The following is a 14,651-nucleotide window of genomic DNA, read 5'->3' on the forward strand; positions in this document are numbered from 1 at the left end:
CTCTTGGAGCTAAGACTAAGACCCCTCTCTGCCTTTCTCTGTTAATCCTGACAGGCTAGTTCAGCCCAGTCCCTGGCCTTCCCCAAACAGAAAGTTCACTTTTTCCCAATCCTTTGGCTATACCAGATGCTGTTGTAACACTGGGAGCTCTGGGCTGGAGAGATGGCTCAGCTCTTCCAAAGGTCCTGAGTTCAATTCCCAGCAACCACATGGTGGCTCACAACCATCTGGAATGGGATCTGATGCCCTCTTCTGGTGTGTCTTAAGACAGGGACAGAGTATTCATGTACATGAAATAAATAAATCTTAAAAAAAGATCGGGAGCCCCAGTTTCTTCTCAGCCACTGGTCTGTCACTAAGGGGGTTGCTAGTATTCCCAGTGGTCCTGTATAGGAGTCTAGCTCTATGGGATCCAACAGAATCTAGCCACATAGCCACTTGCACAGAGAATAAACATACGGGACACAGCCAGCTCAAGAGGAGACCTCCTCCAGGAGGCCCCGCCCCACCCCTCCAAGCAGCTCACGCTATACTGGGCCCAAGCATCAGCCAGCCTTACCATTCAGCGCACGGTCCACAGCTCGCACAGTCTCCAACAACTTCTGAGCCCGGCCCAGTGTGGACTCTGTGTTGTCCACCAGCTGGCCTGCCCGATCTTGGACTCCCGTGGCCTGTGGGTATAGTTTCCTTCAGCTATGGTGTTTGTGGGTACATGACTGAGGCAGGGAAAGATGAACAGGTTGGCCCCAGGGATTGGGGGAAGGTGGCTTTGGTGTGAAGGACTGGGGGATCCTGGAGGTGAGGGCTTCCTGAGGAGAGGCACCACAAGACACTGGATAGGGTCATAGGTCTTGCCTGACTGCCCAGCCTCTCTGTATCCTGTTGAAGGCTTATAATCTGCTGCTCTAGAGTCTGTAGCTGCTGTGCTGTCTGATCGCGGGGTCCCAATGGGCTCCGGAGCTTACTCTGCCCGAGGAGAGGAGAGGAAGGTTAAGAACCACACAGCCAGCTAGAGAAGGCAGGCAGGGCAGCAGGCGGGTGGGCAGGAAATACCTGTAGGTCAGCGATGGAGGCATTCAGCCTGTGCAGCCTGCCCCAGGCTGCGGAGCTGGCATTGATACCTTGCAGCTGATCACGGATGGCGGGGAGGAGGGCACCAGCCCGCTCGAGATCATCCAGAAGCAGGACCACACAGTGGTCACACACTGTCGGGAGAGTGGGTACGGAGGACATGGGGGGAAGTCAAAGAGGCAACCAGGTCAGCACAAGAAACCAGCACCAGGGTTAATATGGAGTGAGTGGGCCAGGGCAGGAATTAATTGGGAAAACAGGGTCAGCATAGGGTCAGAAATGCATGAGAGAGAGCGTAAGAGACCGAACCATGCCGGTTATGTCAAAGTTATAGGGGCACGAGGTCAGCAAGGGCATCATCCCAGGGTCAAGCGAAGCCCCCCCCCACCCCCCCACCCCCTGATCTGGTCAGGAGGAACGTGGATGGGCAGGAGGAAGCTGGCCTGAGGTTATGAAACACTTTTTTTGGGGGGTAGGGAGGCGGTTTGAGGCAGGGTTTCTCTGTGTAGCCCTGGCTGTCTTAGAACTCACTATGTAGACCACTAAGTTGGCCTCAAACTCAGAAATCCGCCTGCTTCTGCCTCCCAAGTGCTGGGATTAAAGGTGCATACTACCACTGGTGTACACACCAGCTATGGAACATTTTATTAGGGAGAATCCTGTGTACTGAGATCCACCAAAGCAACAGTGGCTAGTACTGGAGTGGCATCCCCAAGTGGATTAAAGGGTGGATGTCAAATTAGCATGGAGTTGTGGAAGTCCTCAGAAAATGGACACAGGCAGCTGGGGTCCCTCTGGGTATCGAGGTTACTTAATTCAGGGAAAGAACACTAGGGCCATCAAGCCTGGGAACCCCAAAAACCAGGCAGAGTAGAAATAGTAGGGAAAGATTGAGAACAGCAGAGCGAAGGCTCACCCTCACAGTGGACACCATGGCTCCCAGGCCTGCCCGGTACAGGCACCTGGTGTTGCTGGCTGCAGGTGTCACAGCGCTCCCCGCTGAGCCCTGGGGGACAGGTGCAGCGGCCCGTGTGTGGGTCACAGTGGCCTCGGGGACACTGGCAGCCTGCAGGAAGAGGGGTAGGCAGATGTGACTGTAAGGGGTCCAGGGATGCCTGCCTCTCTCCACCCAGCCTTCCCACACTCCCATACTCACGCCTGCAGCCCTTCTCCGGGAGCCCCCAGTAGCCAGGGGCACACTCGAGGCACTGGGGTCCTGTGGTCCCTGGCTGGCAGTGACACTGACCAGTCTGAGGGTGGCACTCGGAGCCCTTGGCAGCTGGTCCACACGCACAAGGGCGGCAGCCCTGGCATTGCTCAAAACCGAAGTGTCCTTCCTGCGATACACCTCATCGTCACAGCCTGCCTAACCCTTAGCATCACACTTTGCCAGCCCTGGAAACCTGGGCTAGCTCAGGCTCCTCAGAACCAGCCAAAGCTCCCCCAGCCCATTTCTCCACAGACCAGGACTCTCCCTCAGCACACTTCCTCCACAGGTCTGGTTCCTCCCTCTCCCGTCCTCAGGCCTACTTCCAGCCCTACCAGACAGCGGTCACAACGTTGTCCAGTCACGCCCGCCTTGCACAGGCAGCGCCCACTCTGGGGATCACAGGTTTCTGTCCCGCACGGGGAACAGTCACATCCTGCAGAAAGTGGGGGCTATGGTTACTGTCCTGTCCCCGGTTCAGTCCTTCGTGCTGTTTTTCCCATTATTTGGTCCTGGCCTCTCCCACCCCATATTCAGAGTCACTGGTTCCTTTTGGCTCTCCTCCTTACAGCCCCACCCTGAAGAAGACAAGGCAAGGACAGGGTCTGACGGAGAAGCTGGCAACTATGCAGGAAGTCGCACCAGCATATAGCCTGTTCTTAGGGTGCGCCCAGGATCCCACTCAGTGCTTACGGGTGCAGTTGCCTGGCAACAAAGCATTGCCATAGAAGCCAGGGGCACAGCTTTCACAATGGGGCCCGGTGGTGTGGCGGAGGCAGCCTCGACAAGCGCCTGTCAGGGGGTCGCAGTCACTGAAGATCATGTTGGGGTCTCCATTACCGCTACAGTCGCAGGGCTGACAGGAGCTGCCCAGCACCAGAGGGTTCCCAAAAAAGCCAGGTGCACACCTGGGGATGGTGACAAAGAGAGGAGGGGGGGCATTGAGGTTCTGGTGGCCCTGCTCTGGGCATCCTGTTGTTGGCAGAGATTCACCCCGCCTAATTACCGCTCACAGGAGGCGCCGGCATAGCCTGGCCTGCAGAGGCACTGGGTTCGGCCATTTCTTACGATGCAACCGTCTGCAAAACTGTAAGGACAAGATAAGCAGTTGTTACACAACAGCACCTCACCATCAGGGCAGCCAACCAGTGCTGGGGTTCCCACCCGCTCCATCGGGGCTAGTACCCCGTGCTTCCCACCCTGTCCATCAGGACAGGCACTCGGGGCTGGGGTTCCCAGCTAATGGCCTACCCTAGCCGCTCAGGTGCTGCAGAGGGGTCTAGAGACTTACTTATTGGAGGGTACTGCCAAGGGGCAAGGGCAGCTCACACAGGGAGAGTCCGGGTCACTGGGATCACTGCTGACGAAGCCAGGCCTGCAGCGCTCACACTGGTCCCCTTCTCTGTTGTGCTGGCAGCCCTGGGGCACAGTCCATGGTCAGTGCTGAGAGCAGCAGACACATCCCCACCTCACCCCAACTCCTGGGTCTGGGGTCTTCCTGGTTGCCTGCTTAGAGGACTCACCACACAGGTGCCAGAGCCAGGAAGGCAGCTGTCTGAATGGCCATGGCACTGGCAGGGGACACACCGGCCAAGGAAGAGACCCTTGGTGTCCCGGTAATAGCCAGGGGCACATTCCTGGAGAGAGGCAGGTAGAGCATTAGTGATTGGATGCCAGCCCCAAGGCTGGGCAGACCAGATAGGCTGCTGACATGTCAGCCTCCGAGGACCTTCTCGCACTAGCAGGTGCTACAGGGACAGCACACACTGGATCATGGGGAGCTGGACGCCAGAACTGCTGGCCATGTCTGACCGCTGGGCTTCTAGACTTACGGACACAGGGCCAGATGTGGATACCACGGCTCAGGAATGACCAGCCTGTGGGACTAGTGACCTGAGCCACCCTCTTTCTACCCTGAACATCTTTTTCTAGTGGCGGTCAGTCACAAACTTTCCCTGGGTATTACGTTAGACCCAGATCCCCAGGTGAGGGAGGAGAGAGTAGGGATCAGGGTGGATCAGAGATGCTGGTTGTGTGGGTCCTGGGCGAGCAATGGACGGATCACAGCAGCTGTGTGTGTATGGAGGGTAGGCAGTGGTGAATACTGGGACAGCAGCCCTCTGAGCAGCCACAGGCTGCAGGGTACAGAGAGTACCTCGGGGTCAGACATGGGACAGGGTAGAAAGCAGATGATACTGGCAGAGGTGCTGGGGAAGGACCCATGGTGGGGGCACTGTCGTGGCTGAGCAGCCCCCCTCACCCCTTTACCTGGCATGAGTCCCCACGGTAGTTGGCGGGGCACATACACAGTTCCACATTGCTGGCCGGAGGCCCCCTGCCAGCCTCACTAGCCACCTCTAGCACCACTCTCCGCAAGGAGACAGTGGAAGAGGTCTGTGAGAAGAGAGCGCGGATCTGCAGCTGCTCCAGGCCGGCCAGTACCATCATAAGTTCCTCTCGGGACACTGGGTTGTGAGTCTCCAAGTGCCGGAAGTTCCCCTGCGGGGTCAAGGTAAGACCTCAGCTGGGGCGGGGCAGGGAGCGCAGAACGGACCCCCCTGGAGAGGAGGGTGTGTGAGCACACAGATCACGGGAGGAGGAGGGGGCTCCGGCAGTCACCCGTGGAGCGAGTAAGCAGCTGGGCTCCCACCTCACACCACAGAGTCAGCTCCGGGAATATATGCAAAGAAAATAGTTCAAGTTGTTAAAAGAACACCTGAAAGGGTCCTTTCTGATGTCAGAGAGGCAAACATTTTCACAAACAAGACACACACACTGAATTAAACATGAAAACCTGATAAACGTCAGGATATCAAAAATCTGTTCATCAAAGGACGTTTTGAAAGCTTTTTTTTTTTGCTTTTAAAGATTTATGTACTTCATATCTATCAGGACTCTGCATGTACATATAGGTGGACAGCCATCATGTTGTAGCTGAAAATTGAACTCATGACCTCTGGAAGAGCGGCCAGTGGCTAACCACTGAGCCATCTCTCCTGGACATTTTTACAAAAGAAAGCCACAGGGCACTTGAGACAGCTCAAGGAGCAACAGTGCCTGCCGCCCTCAAGCCGACTGAGCTCAGTCCTCAGGGCCTGCATGGTAGAAGAGAACCAACTCTTGCGAGTTGTCCACTGATTCCATGTGCATGCTGTAACATGTGTGCACACGTGTGCATGTGTACATAACACACACATCTAATAAATAAATAAAATGTAAAAAACTTAAAAAAAGACCAAGTTACTGGCCCTTGCTATGTCTCAAGTGAGGTCATCTAAAAGTTACAGAGCCTGAGTAAGAGACAGAGGGGCTCCCACAGTGCCTCAGAGGCCGCCAACCACTATGTTCGAGGGTTTTAGAACCAGAGATAACCCATTATGGATGATCAGAAAGGAAACCCACCAGTCTCTGTCCCCCACCCTTTTTTAAAGATTTATTTATTATTATATGTGTAAGTACACTGTAGCTGTCTTCAGACACCCCAGAAGAGGGTGTCAGATCTCATTCCAGATGGTTGAGCCACCATGTGGCTGCTGGGATTTGAACTCAGGACCTTCGGAAGAGCAGTCAGTGCTCTTAACCACTGAGCCATCTCTCCAGTCCCCTCTGTCTCCTAACATTAGTGTTCTCCATCATGGAGACTAGTGGGAGCAGGGACTACGGTTCCTTCGGGCTAAGCTCCAGGCCAGCTCTGCTCACCTCTACCAGCTGTAGCTGTCCTTGGTAAACCTGGCCGGGTGTCGGGTACGCCAGTTCCAGGAAGGCAATGCTCATTTGGTTGCCCTGAGAAGCAGACACATGGACCAGGTAAGGGCTGGCAACTGGGCTGGTTCACTATCCCGGTTGGCCACACCCACCGCGCCCCACAACCTGCAGCACCACGTCCGGCCGACTCTCGTAGGGAATGAAGACATCACCTCGCTGGGTCTCTGAGTGCAGCTCGTAGTGGAGGGTCCCACCGTAAGACGACACCTGGAGCCAGCACAGTGGGAAGGGTCTCCCTGTTTGCCACACCCACCCTTACAGCCCTTACCTGGCTGGGCACCTCTCCGGCTCTCCTTACTATATAGCTCCAAGGCCCCCTGATATGACCACATCGCCACCCACACTCCCCAGTGCCCTAGGGCACTTCTTGCCCTCAAGAGTACAACCCCTGAAACCAAATGCCCTTGCTCACCCTGTCTCCCAGGTAGGAGGGCGGAGCCTGCCAGTACAGCTCTGGGGAGGTGTCGGGCACAAGGCGCAGGTCTGCACGCAGCAGCTCCATCTCAGGCCGACGCTCGTGGGGTACCACCTGCCTGTCGCTGCTCAACAGCACCCAGCCCTCCATGTCCACGAACTGTGAGCACACACGTGTGTCACAGAGCGGACACTGGGCCTTGCCCTGCACTGAGGCCCCTCTAGCGGCTCCCACCTCAGTCCCAGGCTAGGGCAGGATACCTCGTGGCGGGCGTGGTTAGAGTTCCCACAGCGTTCCGTGGCCCCGAAACAGAAGCAGCGGGTGCAGCCCTTGGGGTTAGCAGCATCCAGGGAGAAGGTCCCCACGCGACACTGGTCACATCTCGAGCCCTGTACATTCTCCTGAGGGCAGGGGACAATCAAGGCCAGTTGGCTATATGTTGAGAGCCAGACTAGTTTTTCAATTGTCCCTCAAAAGTTTCCAGGAAGCCCCACCCGCCCAGGGAGGCTGCTGAGGACCATGGCTCAACCGAGGCGATACGCAGAAGGAAGCCTGGGAAGGTGACCTAGACACAAGCCCCTGCTCACCTTGCAATGGCACTGGCCTGTGAGGGGATCACATACGCTAGCTGTAGTGCCCGCCTCATGGCAGTCACAGGGGCGACAGCTGGGATAACCATAGAAGCCCGGGGCACAGGTATCACAGCGACGCCCAGCTACATTGGGCCTGCACCTGTATGTGGACAAAGTCTAGGTGAGTCTCCCTCTAGTCCTGGCCCTTAGAGTGCCATCTGAGATAAACAGGAGTGGGGTGTGAGAGGCGATGCTCTCTCTGACCAGAGATCCCACACAATTGTGGGGTGCTGGCTGGCTGGACTCACCTGCACTGGCCACTGTCCATGTCACAGGTGGGGTCTGTCAGCTCCTGGACACCGGGCCCTGAGCAGTTACACTCCTCGCAACCCACCAAGGGGTGGCAACCGAAGCTCTGTGGCTGGCAGACCAGGCAGTCAGGAGGCACAGTGCGTGGTGGACAGATACACTGGCCTGTGAGCTCATCACACAGGCGGGTCCCGCAGTCACAGGCTGTTGGGATGGACAGTGCTCGTTGACCCCTCTGCCCCGTTCAAGCCCCAGGTATAGCCCGTAAGGATGTGGTAGGGAAGGGCGGGGACACTATCCTACTACTTCTACCCCTTCCAGGTTCCTATGTGTCACTGTTAGGCAAGCCCACAAAACAGTATTCGTCACCCAGGATGCTAGCTGCCTGCGGAGCAGTCAGTGAGGCTCCAGAATGTTCCCTTGCCCACCATGACACCTGGGTCCTGGCGCACCCCATCCCCAGGGAGTTCTTGGGATTCAGCACATTAGCTCTGATTCTCTGAGCACTGGGTACTCACGCCTGCAGTTGGGGAAGCCCCAGTAGCCAGTGGCGCAGCGGGAGCAGTCACGGCCAATGACGTGGCCCCGGCAAGGGCACTGGCCTCCAAAGGGTTCGCACGTGGGACTCATGGCGCCCACCTCGTGACAGCCGCAAGGGAGGGCCCCATTGTTGTAGAAGAGAGACAGGGAGGTGGCCGCGTTCCGGCAAAACGGAGATGAGCTGCTTGGGCTACATTGAGGGGTGACAGTGAGCCTGGCTCCTGGCCTGACCCTGTGCCCCAGACCCCACCACCACACCCCCGCCCTGCCCCAACCCAACCCAGCCCACCTAATGTGGTAGCCCTGGGTAGCACAGTGGCTGATGAAGTCATAGGATTTGTCCAGGGGCTCCTCTTGGAGGTAACTGGAGCTGTAAGCATCCTCAGGGACAATGAGGACGTAGTCCTACGAAACAAGACCTGGTCACCTTTGCTAGGGCCCAGCAGAAGGGCCTCTGCTGGTGGACTGTGGACAGAGCCTGTGGGCAGGAACAGGTAATGGTGCAGCCCCTCAGACTGGCTAAGGCCAAGGCATGGCAGCGCTAGTTTGGCAGACATTGAAGGACAGCAAGGCAAACGTCTAGCACTGCTCAGGCCTTCTTCTCTTCTTTCCTGTTACCCAGCCTCCCCTTCCACTTCCATCCATCAGCTGGGCTTTTCAGAGAGCCTCTAGAGCCTCTCCCATGGTGCACCTGTGACGGGTAATGCCCTCACAAACAGGTGATATACTCAAGCTGGGACCCACAGATATGTGACGGGCGTAAAGGGAAGCCCACTCTGCAAGTGGCACACCAGCCCCGAGGCTCACCAGCCAGAGCCACCGGCCCTCTGGCACGCGCACGGTCACGGTGAGTTCGTTGTCCGTAACATCTAGCATCGTTTGGCCCTCGCATAACACCAGGGTACGGCAGCCATAGCCATGCGGACAGAAGCTGGCATTGGCGTGGCCTGGCAGGGGGTCAAAACGGGCAGGTCAGGCCACCGGTATCAACCACCCTAGCTGCATGGCTGATCTATCCTGGGTGCAGGGCAGTTAGAGCTATCAGGGGACACAGACAGGACAGACCTTGTGCTAAGAACTTCAGGATTCTGGTGTGTCACAGGCAGAGAGCCTACCTTGGAGACCAGGCCTCATTCTTTGTGAATGAATGATATGTAGCCACATATGATCACCCCCATGTACAAGTGATCAAGCCCTCTAAGCACCTTATAAACAAACATTTGTCTCACACACTTGACAGACATAAAGAGCTCTAATACAGGGACCAAGTGTTAGTACCACTCACTGCAACCAGAGGGCACTTAGTTTGAAAACTTGACAGCACCCAGGTTTTTCTCCCTTGCCACGGTGGTGCACCCAGCCACTCACCCTGCCAGATGCGGCCACCATTGATGAGTACCTCCACGGGGAAGGAGGGGTGGACCGGCTGGTAGCTGTGCAGAAGGAAGGCGTAACGGCCCAGGGTGGGAACCTGGGTGGTGAAAACCACCGTGCCCTGTTGAAGAGAGTCTCCAATGAGTGGCCGGAGCAGAGAATAGCTGGCCCCACCTCTGTCTGCAGCATCTGACACAGGATGGCAGAGGACAGGACCCACAGTCCCACCCTGCCTCACCCCCATCCCTGGAGAGGCTTCCACATGGCCCAAGCCCTGACCTGTGGGTGGCGCAGCAAGGTAGGTTCTGCATTAGGGTCCACGGCGGTTGGCGGCCGGGGCTGTGGTCCCGCTGGGGGTGCACGGGGTGCGAGCTCCTGAGACTGAGTCAGAGGCAGGTCTGGAGGCAGCGGCAAGACCTGGCAGTCCTTAAGGATGATAGGCTGTGGTGGCTTCGGGAATCGGGAGGCTAGACAGGCAGCGCTGGGAAGCACCGTGAGTGAGTGAGTGAGTGAGTGAGTGAGTGAGTGAGTGAGAACACTCTAACACTCTCCTGGCCAACAGTTCCCTGCTCCTCTCCCTAGCCACTCCCAGCCCCACTACCTGCTGGGATTGAAAGTTCCATGACTGCTCACACAGAAGACCCGGGGCTCCATGAACTCGGCGCTGAACTCCTCCACAGGTACCAGGGTGACGCTGTGCTGTGGGGGCAAGGGTGATATGCTGCTCTTCTCCAGACAGCTGAGGACAGGAGGTGTGGTGGGGACCAGCTGACCACATACTTTAGACGCCAGGAATCCGCTGAGCCTACACTCCATCACTCCTGTCTTCTGCCTGGAGCCCACGCTCGGGTGCAGAACTGGTGACGGTTTCTAGGGTTCCCCAACTCTCGTGGGGCCCCCACCTATCTATTTTGTCTCCATCCCACCTCTATCTTGGGCTCTCAGCTCAGAGGCCAAGAACACGGCCAGATCTGCATAAGCCACTTCATAGGCGAGTAAGCAAGGCCAAACAACACCGCAGCCCCACACCACAGCAGCTCCTGGGACCCAGAGGCTCTGTTCTCTTTTATACATACTTAAACCACGCTAGCGGAAGCCACCCTGGGGCAAGGGCTCAGGGGGCTTTACCAGGAAGAAGCGAGCCTGCTCGGCTGTGAGCCGGATGCTAGCCTCAGAGTCCAGATGGAAGACGGCCACATGGTGCTGGGCATCCCGAGCCGGACTCCGGCACAGGGAGCTGAGGGAGGGACGGACTGTAAATGGAAAGCCCGGGCGGGGCCCTCCCATCCGCCCTTTTCCATTCTAAGCTTGCCTGTATGGGCAGGGGTGGAGGCTGAGCATCCCTTGCTGGGAGGCTCTCTGAGGGGTGTGCACAGCCACTCCCATCTCCTGGTGTGAATCCTCGCTGACATACTCCACCACGAGAACATATCGGCCAGGCTGGGGCACTGCCATCTCAAGTTGGATGTCCACCTGTGGGAGGGCAGGGTGACCAGAGCCCCATAGTCCTCAACCTTCCCATAGCTGCCTACAGCTAGCTCTTGGCGCCCAGGGCATCTCCAGGCAGGAGAGGGCAAAGCCAGGTGTTGGAGGAAGCAGAAAAGCTAGGTGAATTCCTGCACTACACCCAGTGTCCACCAGGGACAGTAGCAGCCACACCACACCGGGCCATGCAGGGCAGCTCTGCCATCTTGCACTCATTCTGCCACTGAGATAATCCTCTCCTCCAATCTAAGGTCCACAGCACCCACTCTCCCGCAGGCCCTCAGATACCCACATCACTGCCGACGCAGGTCGCCAGCGGCGGGTGCGAGGGACTGAGCTGCTCTGTGGGGCAGGGCCTGGGCAGGCTGTTGTCATGGCGACACAGGGCCTCAGTTCCAGCTGCTGAAGGGAAGCCGTCCAGGGGTAGGTGTGCATAGAGGAGACAGCTGGAGATGAGAGACAGAGATCAGCACAGGTCCACGTGGGATCTAGCCCCAACTCATCCCGCAGGACCTTACTTCTCTGTGGAGTGCAGGGCCGAGGGACGGTAGGTACAGGCCTCGGTTACTCGGTGCTGTAGGAGAGCTGCCTCGTAGTAGGTGCTGGGCAGTAGGACCACGTAGTCCTGAGAGAGAGGCGGGGTGGGGTGGGGTGGGGTGTGTGTGTGAGTACAAAGGCTCTGGGTCCCAGCGCATGCCCCACCCTGCTGTGGCTGCTGCCTCACCAAGAGTACACCTTCAGCCTCCACCAGCAGGGACCAGATGCCGGGGTTCAGCACAAAGGGTTCCCCAAAGCCCCTCTGGGGCACAGTGACAAAGGCAGGCTCAGTGCTGGGTGGGAAGGCCACTGGCTGGCTCTGCTCTGTGCCTGGGGTGGAGAGGGTAAGATAATCAGGTCAATCCACAGACCAAGTCTGCACTTCCCCCATGTAACTGCCTCGCAGGCGCCAGAATGGAGGTCACACAGGCTGGGTCCTCCGCCGCACCACTTGGGTGGTATCGGGTAGGAAAGGAAGCAGTAAGCAGACCCCACTCACAGTTGGTACAGCTGGAAAGCCTGCCTTCTTCACGAACAGAGACGCGCCCATTCACACTGGTTGATCCGCGGTTGACATATCGGAAAACCAGCCGAAAGAGGTCAGGGGAGGTCACGTTCAGCCTGGCCACAATCCTGGGCTGTGGTGGATGTAAGACAACAACGTCACTCCTCTAACCACTGACCTGGGTCCCCTGAGCCTGAGGCACTGCTTGTTCTGCTGGCCACCCTATAGACCCATCTCTGCACCAAGCCCAGGGAGGGGCAGCGTGGTCCACCTGGATAGCTGTCATGTGTGCGTAGCCTCTCCAGCTAAAGTTCTCAAACTCCAGGGGGTTGAAGCCAAAGCGTACAGCATGGCCCTCGGGAGTGGCCGCCTCCTCCAGTTCCAGCCGCATGTGGTGCAGGTCTGGCAAGTAGTGGTCCTTCGCTGGCCTGCCGTGGAACAGGTGTCTGAGCAGGGCGGGAATGGGCCCTACGTGGCCACCCAGATTTCCCAGGGTAGCTGGGTACCATATGAGCTCTTGGCGAGAATATGGGTGTACCGTTGATGCTGCCTCGCCAGCCCAGACCCAGTCGGTGGAAGGAACTTACTCGCTACAGGTGGGTCCCTGGGTGTTAGGGCGGCACCTGCAGGCACCTGTCTTTGGTTCGCAGCCCTGACCCAGGGCACCACCAACATCACACCTGCAGCCTGTATTGAAAAAAGGGGGGAGGGGGTCAGAGGCTGTCTAGCCCCCAGCACGCTCAGGGGTCCCTCTCCCAACCCTCCAGGTTAGGCCCCATAGGCAGGTCTCTTTCTACCCACCTTCAGTAGATAAACTAACATCAACTCTTAGGGTCTGCTTGGGGACAGGGGCAAGGAAACTAGAATAGATTAGTGATGTCTGCTCTGAACATAGGATGGGGCAAAGGGCCACGTGTTAGAACAGAGATACTCCCAGCACAGGCTGGTGGTGGCAGGGGTGGAGTGGGGCGTGGGTGGGGGTAGGGAGGGAGGGTGAACATCTGATCCTCTTGCTGTTGTCAGAGTGAGACCCCTCCCTGCCTGACCCGCTTGTACCTCCCCGGGCCTCAGTCTTCCCGTGTGCATCATCACACAGTATAGACAATGACTGGGGGCCAGTGTATGAGCACTTACTACGGCAACCAAAGTAGTCAGCATGATCCAGGCCAAAGAAGCCATCCTTGCAGGCTGCACACGTCTTGCCACACACATGAGCCTTGCAGAAACACTGCCCATTGCCCTGGGAAGGAACAGGGAGTGAGGCTTGGTGAGGTAACACACTTGACCCCAGACCCCAACCCAATACCCTGACACTCTGACTTACCTGGCACTCAGTAACCCCACCCAGAGTGCCTCGTGGGTCACAGCTGCAGCCTGGGGAGAGCAGAGCAGGATTGAGAGCCCTGGGGGACAGGATGGGGGGACAGGTCTACCCCTCGAAACCCTAACCAGCCCTCTGGGGCAGACTCACGTGTGCAGCCCTCAGGATTGCTGGCGCTCAGCCCCCAGTACCCAGGTCTACAGCGATCACAGCTTGGTCCCTCCACGTGAGCCCGGCACGTACAGGGAGCCTGTGCCTGGGAGAGAGTAAGACTACAGGAAAGAAGAGGGCCAAAGCCCCTCACCCACCCTTACCCTGTGCTCGGCAGCCACCCAGGATGGAAAGAAAGGACCAACAGAAGGAGCAAATGGCCTGGGGTCGCCCCTGCAATCAAGCAGCAGCAGAAACCAGGGTCTCTCTGGGCTTCAGACTTGGTAGGCTGGGTCCCCTGCCTAACCCCGCACCATGGGCAATCCTATGCTTACCTCAGGAAGGGCAGGATTGGCTGGGGCCAGACCAGCAGGATGACAAGAGCCAGCTATGGAGAGATAACCACACTTTGATCATTCCTCAGTGACAGGGCTTTCCCAAGGTCAAGGACTCCTCAGCCCCAGAATGAACCCAAGTCCCTCCTGTGGTCGTGAACAGGTCTGAAAACATGGATTTGCCCATCCCCACCACCAAGGCAAGGGCATGCATGTCTCCCTGACCCCACCATGCTGTAAGTGGCCACAGCTTGTGACTACACGCATGAACACACAAGGGCTCTCACCCACACACAGTGAATGCATGTAACATGCACACAGAGCAATCACAGGAATGATTCACATGCACGAACATTCACAAAGCATGGAATACACGAGGCACACGGAAACATCACGTGTGAACACAGCACATGAACACACAGAGGCACTCACCCACACACAGTGAATACATGTAACATGCACACAGAGCAATCACACGAATGATTCACATGCACAAACATTCAGAAAGCACGGAACATACGAGGCACGCGGAAACATCGCGTGTGAACACAGTACATGAACAACCTTAAAAACATGCAGCACATGGACACAGCTACAAAGTACAGTCCCAGAATGCACACATGAGGTGACCTCTGTGAAGAGGGTACAGATCACACAAACAGGCCCACCCTCCGCTGACCCACCCCCAGCTCACCTTGACAGTAGGGGAAGTTATAGGCCCCTGGCACACACACGTCACAATGGAGTCCTGTCACTTGAGGCCGGCACCTACACTGGCCAGTTGTAGGGTCACAGGTTGAATGCAAGGAGCCATCGGCAGAGCAGTGGCAGGCTGTGGGGAGAAATCAGTGTGTGGGTCCAAGGTAGGGCTATGAACTGCACATCTCCATTCTCCCGAGAAACTTACGGATGCAGCTGGGAAAGCCGTAGAAGCCGGGGCTACATTCCTGACACGTGGCACCCGTGTAGCCAGGACGACAGCGGCACACACCGCCCACTCCACACTGTTGATCCAGAGCCCCCCGAGGGTCACAGGCACAAGCTGTGGGCACACAAAAGGGGTTG

The 14,651-nt window shown here is 57.3% G+C and overlaps 1 protein-coding gene across 1 annotated transcript in view; it reads right to left on the minus strand.

Moving 5' to 3' along the window:
* Nucleotides 1-14,651, minus strand: part of Lama5 (laminin subunit alpha 5) — a 51,163-nt gene that overhangs the window by 9,323 nt on the left and 27,189 nt on the right. Inside the window, exons 15-51 of the mRNA XM_052184518.1 lie at nucleotides 14,494-14,628; nucleotides 14,281-14,418; nucleotides 13,587-13,639; nucleotides 13,252-13,357; nucleotides 13,105-13,154; nucleotides 12,915-13,020; nucleotides 12,368-12,467; nucleotides 12,052-12,208; nucleotides 11,775-11,913; nucleotides 11,463-11,605; nucleotides 11,257-11,363; nucleotides 11,031-11,184; nucleotides 10,566-10,726; nucleotides 10,382-10,490; nucleotides 9,855-9,952; nucleotides 9,533-9,734; nucleotides 9,248-9,374; nucleotides 8,687-8,826; nucleotides 8,169-8,284; nucleotides 7,858-8,069; nucleotides 7,339-7,543; nucleotides 7,046-7,190; nucleotides 6,719-6,859; nucleotides 6,456-6,617; nucleotides 6,149-6,250; nucleotides 5,978-6,061; nucleotides 4,547-4,777; nucleotides 3,802-3,915; nucleotides 3,570-3,697; nucleotides 3,285-3,365; nucleotides 2,972-3,186; nucleotides 2,614-2,714; nucleotides 2,228-2,408; nucleotides 1,988-2,137; nucleotides 1,054-1,205; nucleotides 856-966; nucleotides 560-671 (exon numbers count right to left, since the gene is read on the minus strand). Coding sequence (XP_052040478.1) covers nucleotides 560-671; nucleotides 856-966; nucleotides 1,054-1,205; nucleotides 1,988-2,137; nucleotides 2,228-2,408; nucleotides 2,614-2,714; nucleotides 2,972-3,186; nucleotides 3,285-3,365; nucleotides 3,570-3,697; nucleotides 3,802-3,915; nucleotides 4,547-4,777; nucleotides 5,978-6,061; nucleotides 6,149-6,250; nucleotides 6,456-6,617; nucleotides 6,719-6,859; nucleotides 7,046-7,190; nucleotides 7,339-7,543; nucleotides 7,858-8,069; nucleotides 8,169-8,284; nucleotides 8,687-8,826; nucleotides 9,248-9,374; nucleotides 9,533-9,734; nucleotides 9,855-9,952; nucleotides 10,382-10,490; nucleotides 10,566-10,726; nucleotides 11,031-11,184; nucleotides 11,257-11,363; nucleotides 11,463-11,605; nucleotides 11,775-11,913; nucleotides 12,052-12,208; nucleotides 12,368-12,467; nucleotides 12,915-13,020; nucleotides 13,105-13,154; nucleotides 13,252-13,357; nucleotides 13,587-13,639; nucleotides 14,281-14,418; nucleotides 14,494-14,628 — 4,968 coding nt within the window. The remainder of the gene's footprint in view (nucleotides 1-559; nucleotides 672-855; nucleotides 967-1,053; nucleotides 1,206-1,987; nucleotides 2,138-2,227; nucleotides 2,409-2,613; nucleotides 2,715-2,971; nucleotides 3,187-3,284; nucleotides 3,366-3,569; nucleotides 3,698-3,801; nucleotides 3,916-4,546; nucleotides 4,778-5,977; nucleotides 6,062-6,148; nucleotides 6,251-6,455; nucleotides 6,618-6,718; nucleotides 6,860-7,045; nucleotides 7,191-7,338; nucleotides 7,544-7,857; nucleotides 8,070-8,168; nucleotides 8,285-8,686; nucleotides 8,827-9,247; nucleotides 9,375-9,532; nucleotides 9,735-9,854; nucleotides 9,953-10,381; nucleotides 10,491-10,565; nucleotides 10,727-11,030; nucleotides 11,185-11,256; nucleotides 11,364-11,462; nucleotides 11,606-11,774; nucleotides 11,914-12,051; nucleotides 12,209-12,367; nucleotides 12,468-12,914; nucleotides 13,021-13,104; nucleotides 13,155-13,251; nucleotides 13,358-13,586; nucleotides 13,640-14,280; nucleotides 14,419-14,493; nucleotides 14,629-14,651) is intronic.

This window comes from Apodemus sylvaticus, chromosome 5, assembly GCF_947179515.1.
Source record: "Apodemus sylvaticus chromosome 5, mApoSyl1.1, whole genome shotgun sequence".
Classification (NCBI taxonomy): Eukaryota; Metazoa; Chordata; class Mammalia; order Rodentia; family Muridae; genus Apodemus; species Apodemus sylvaticus.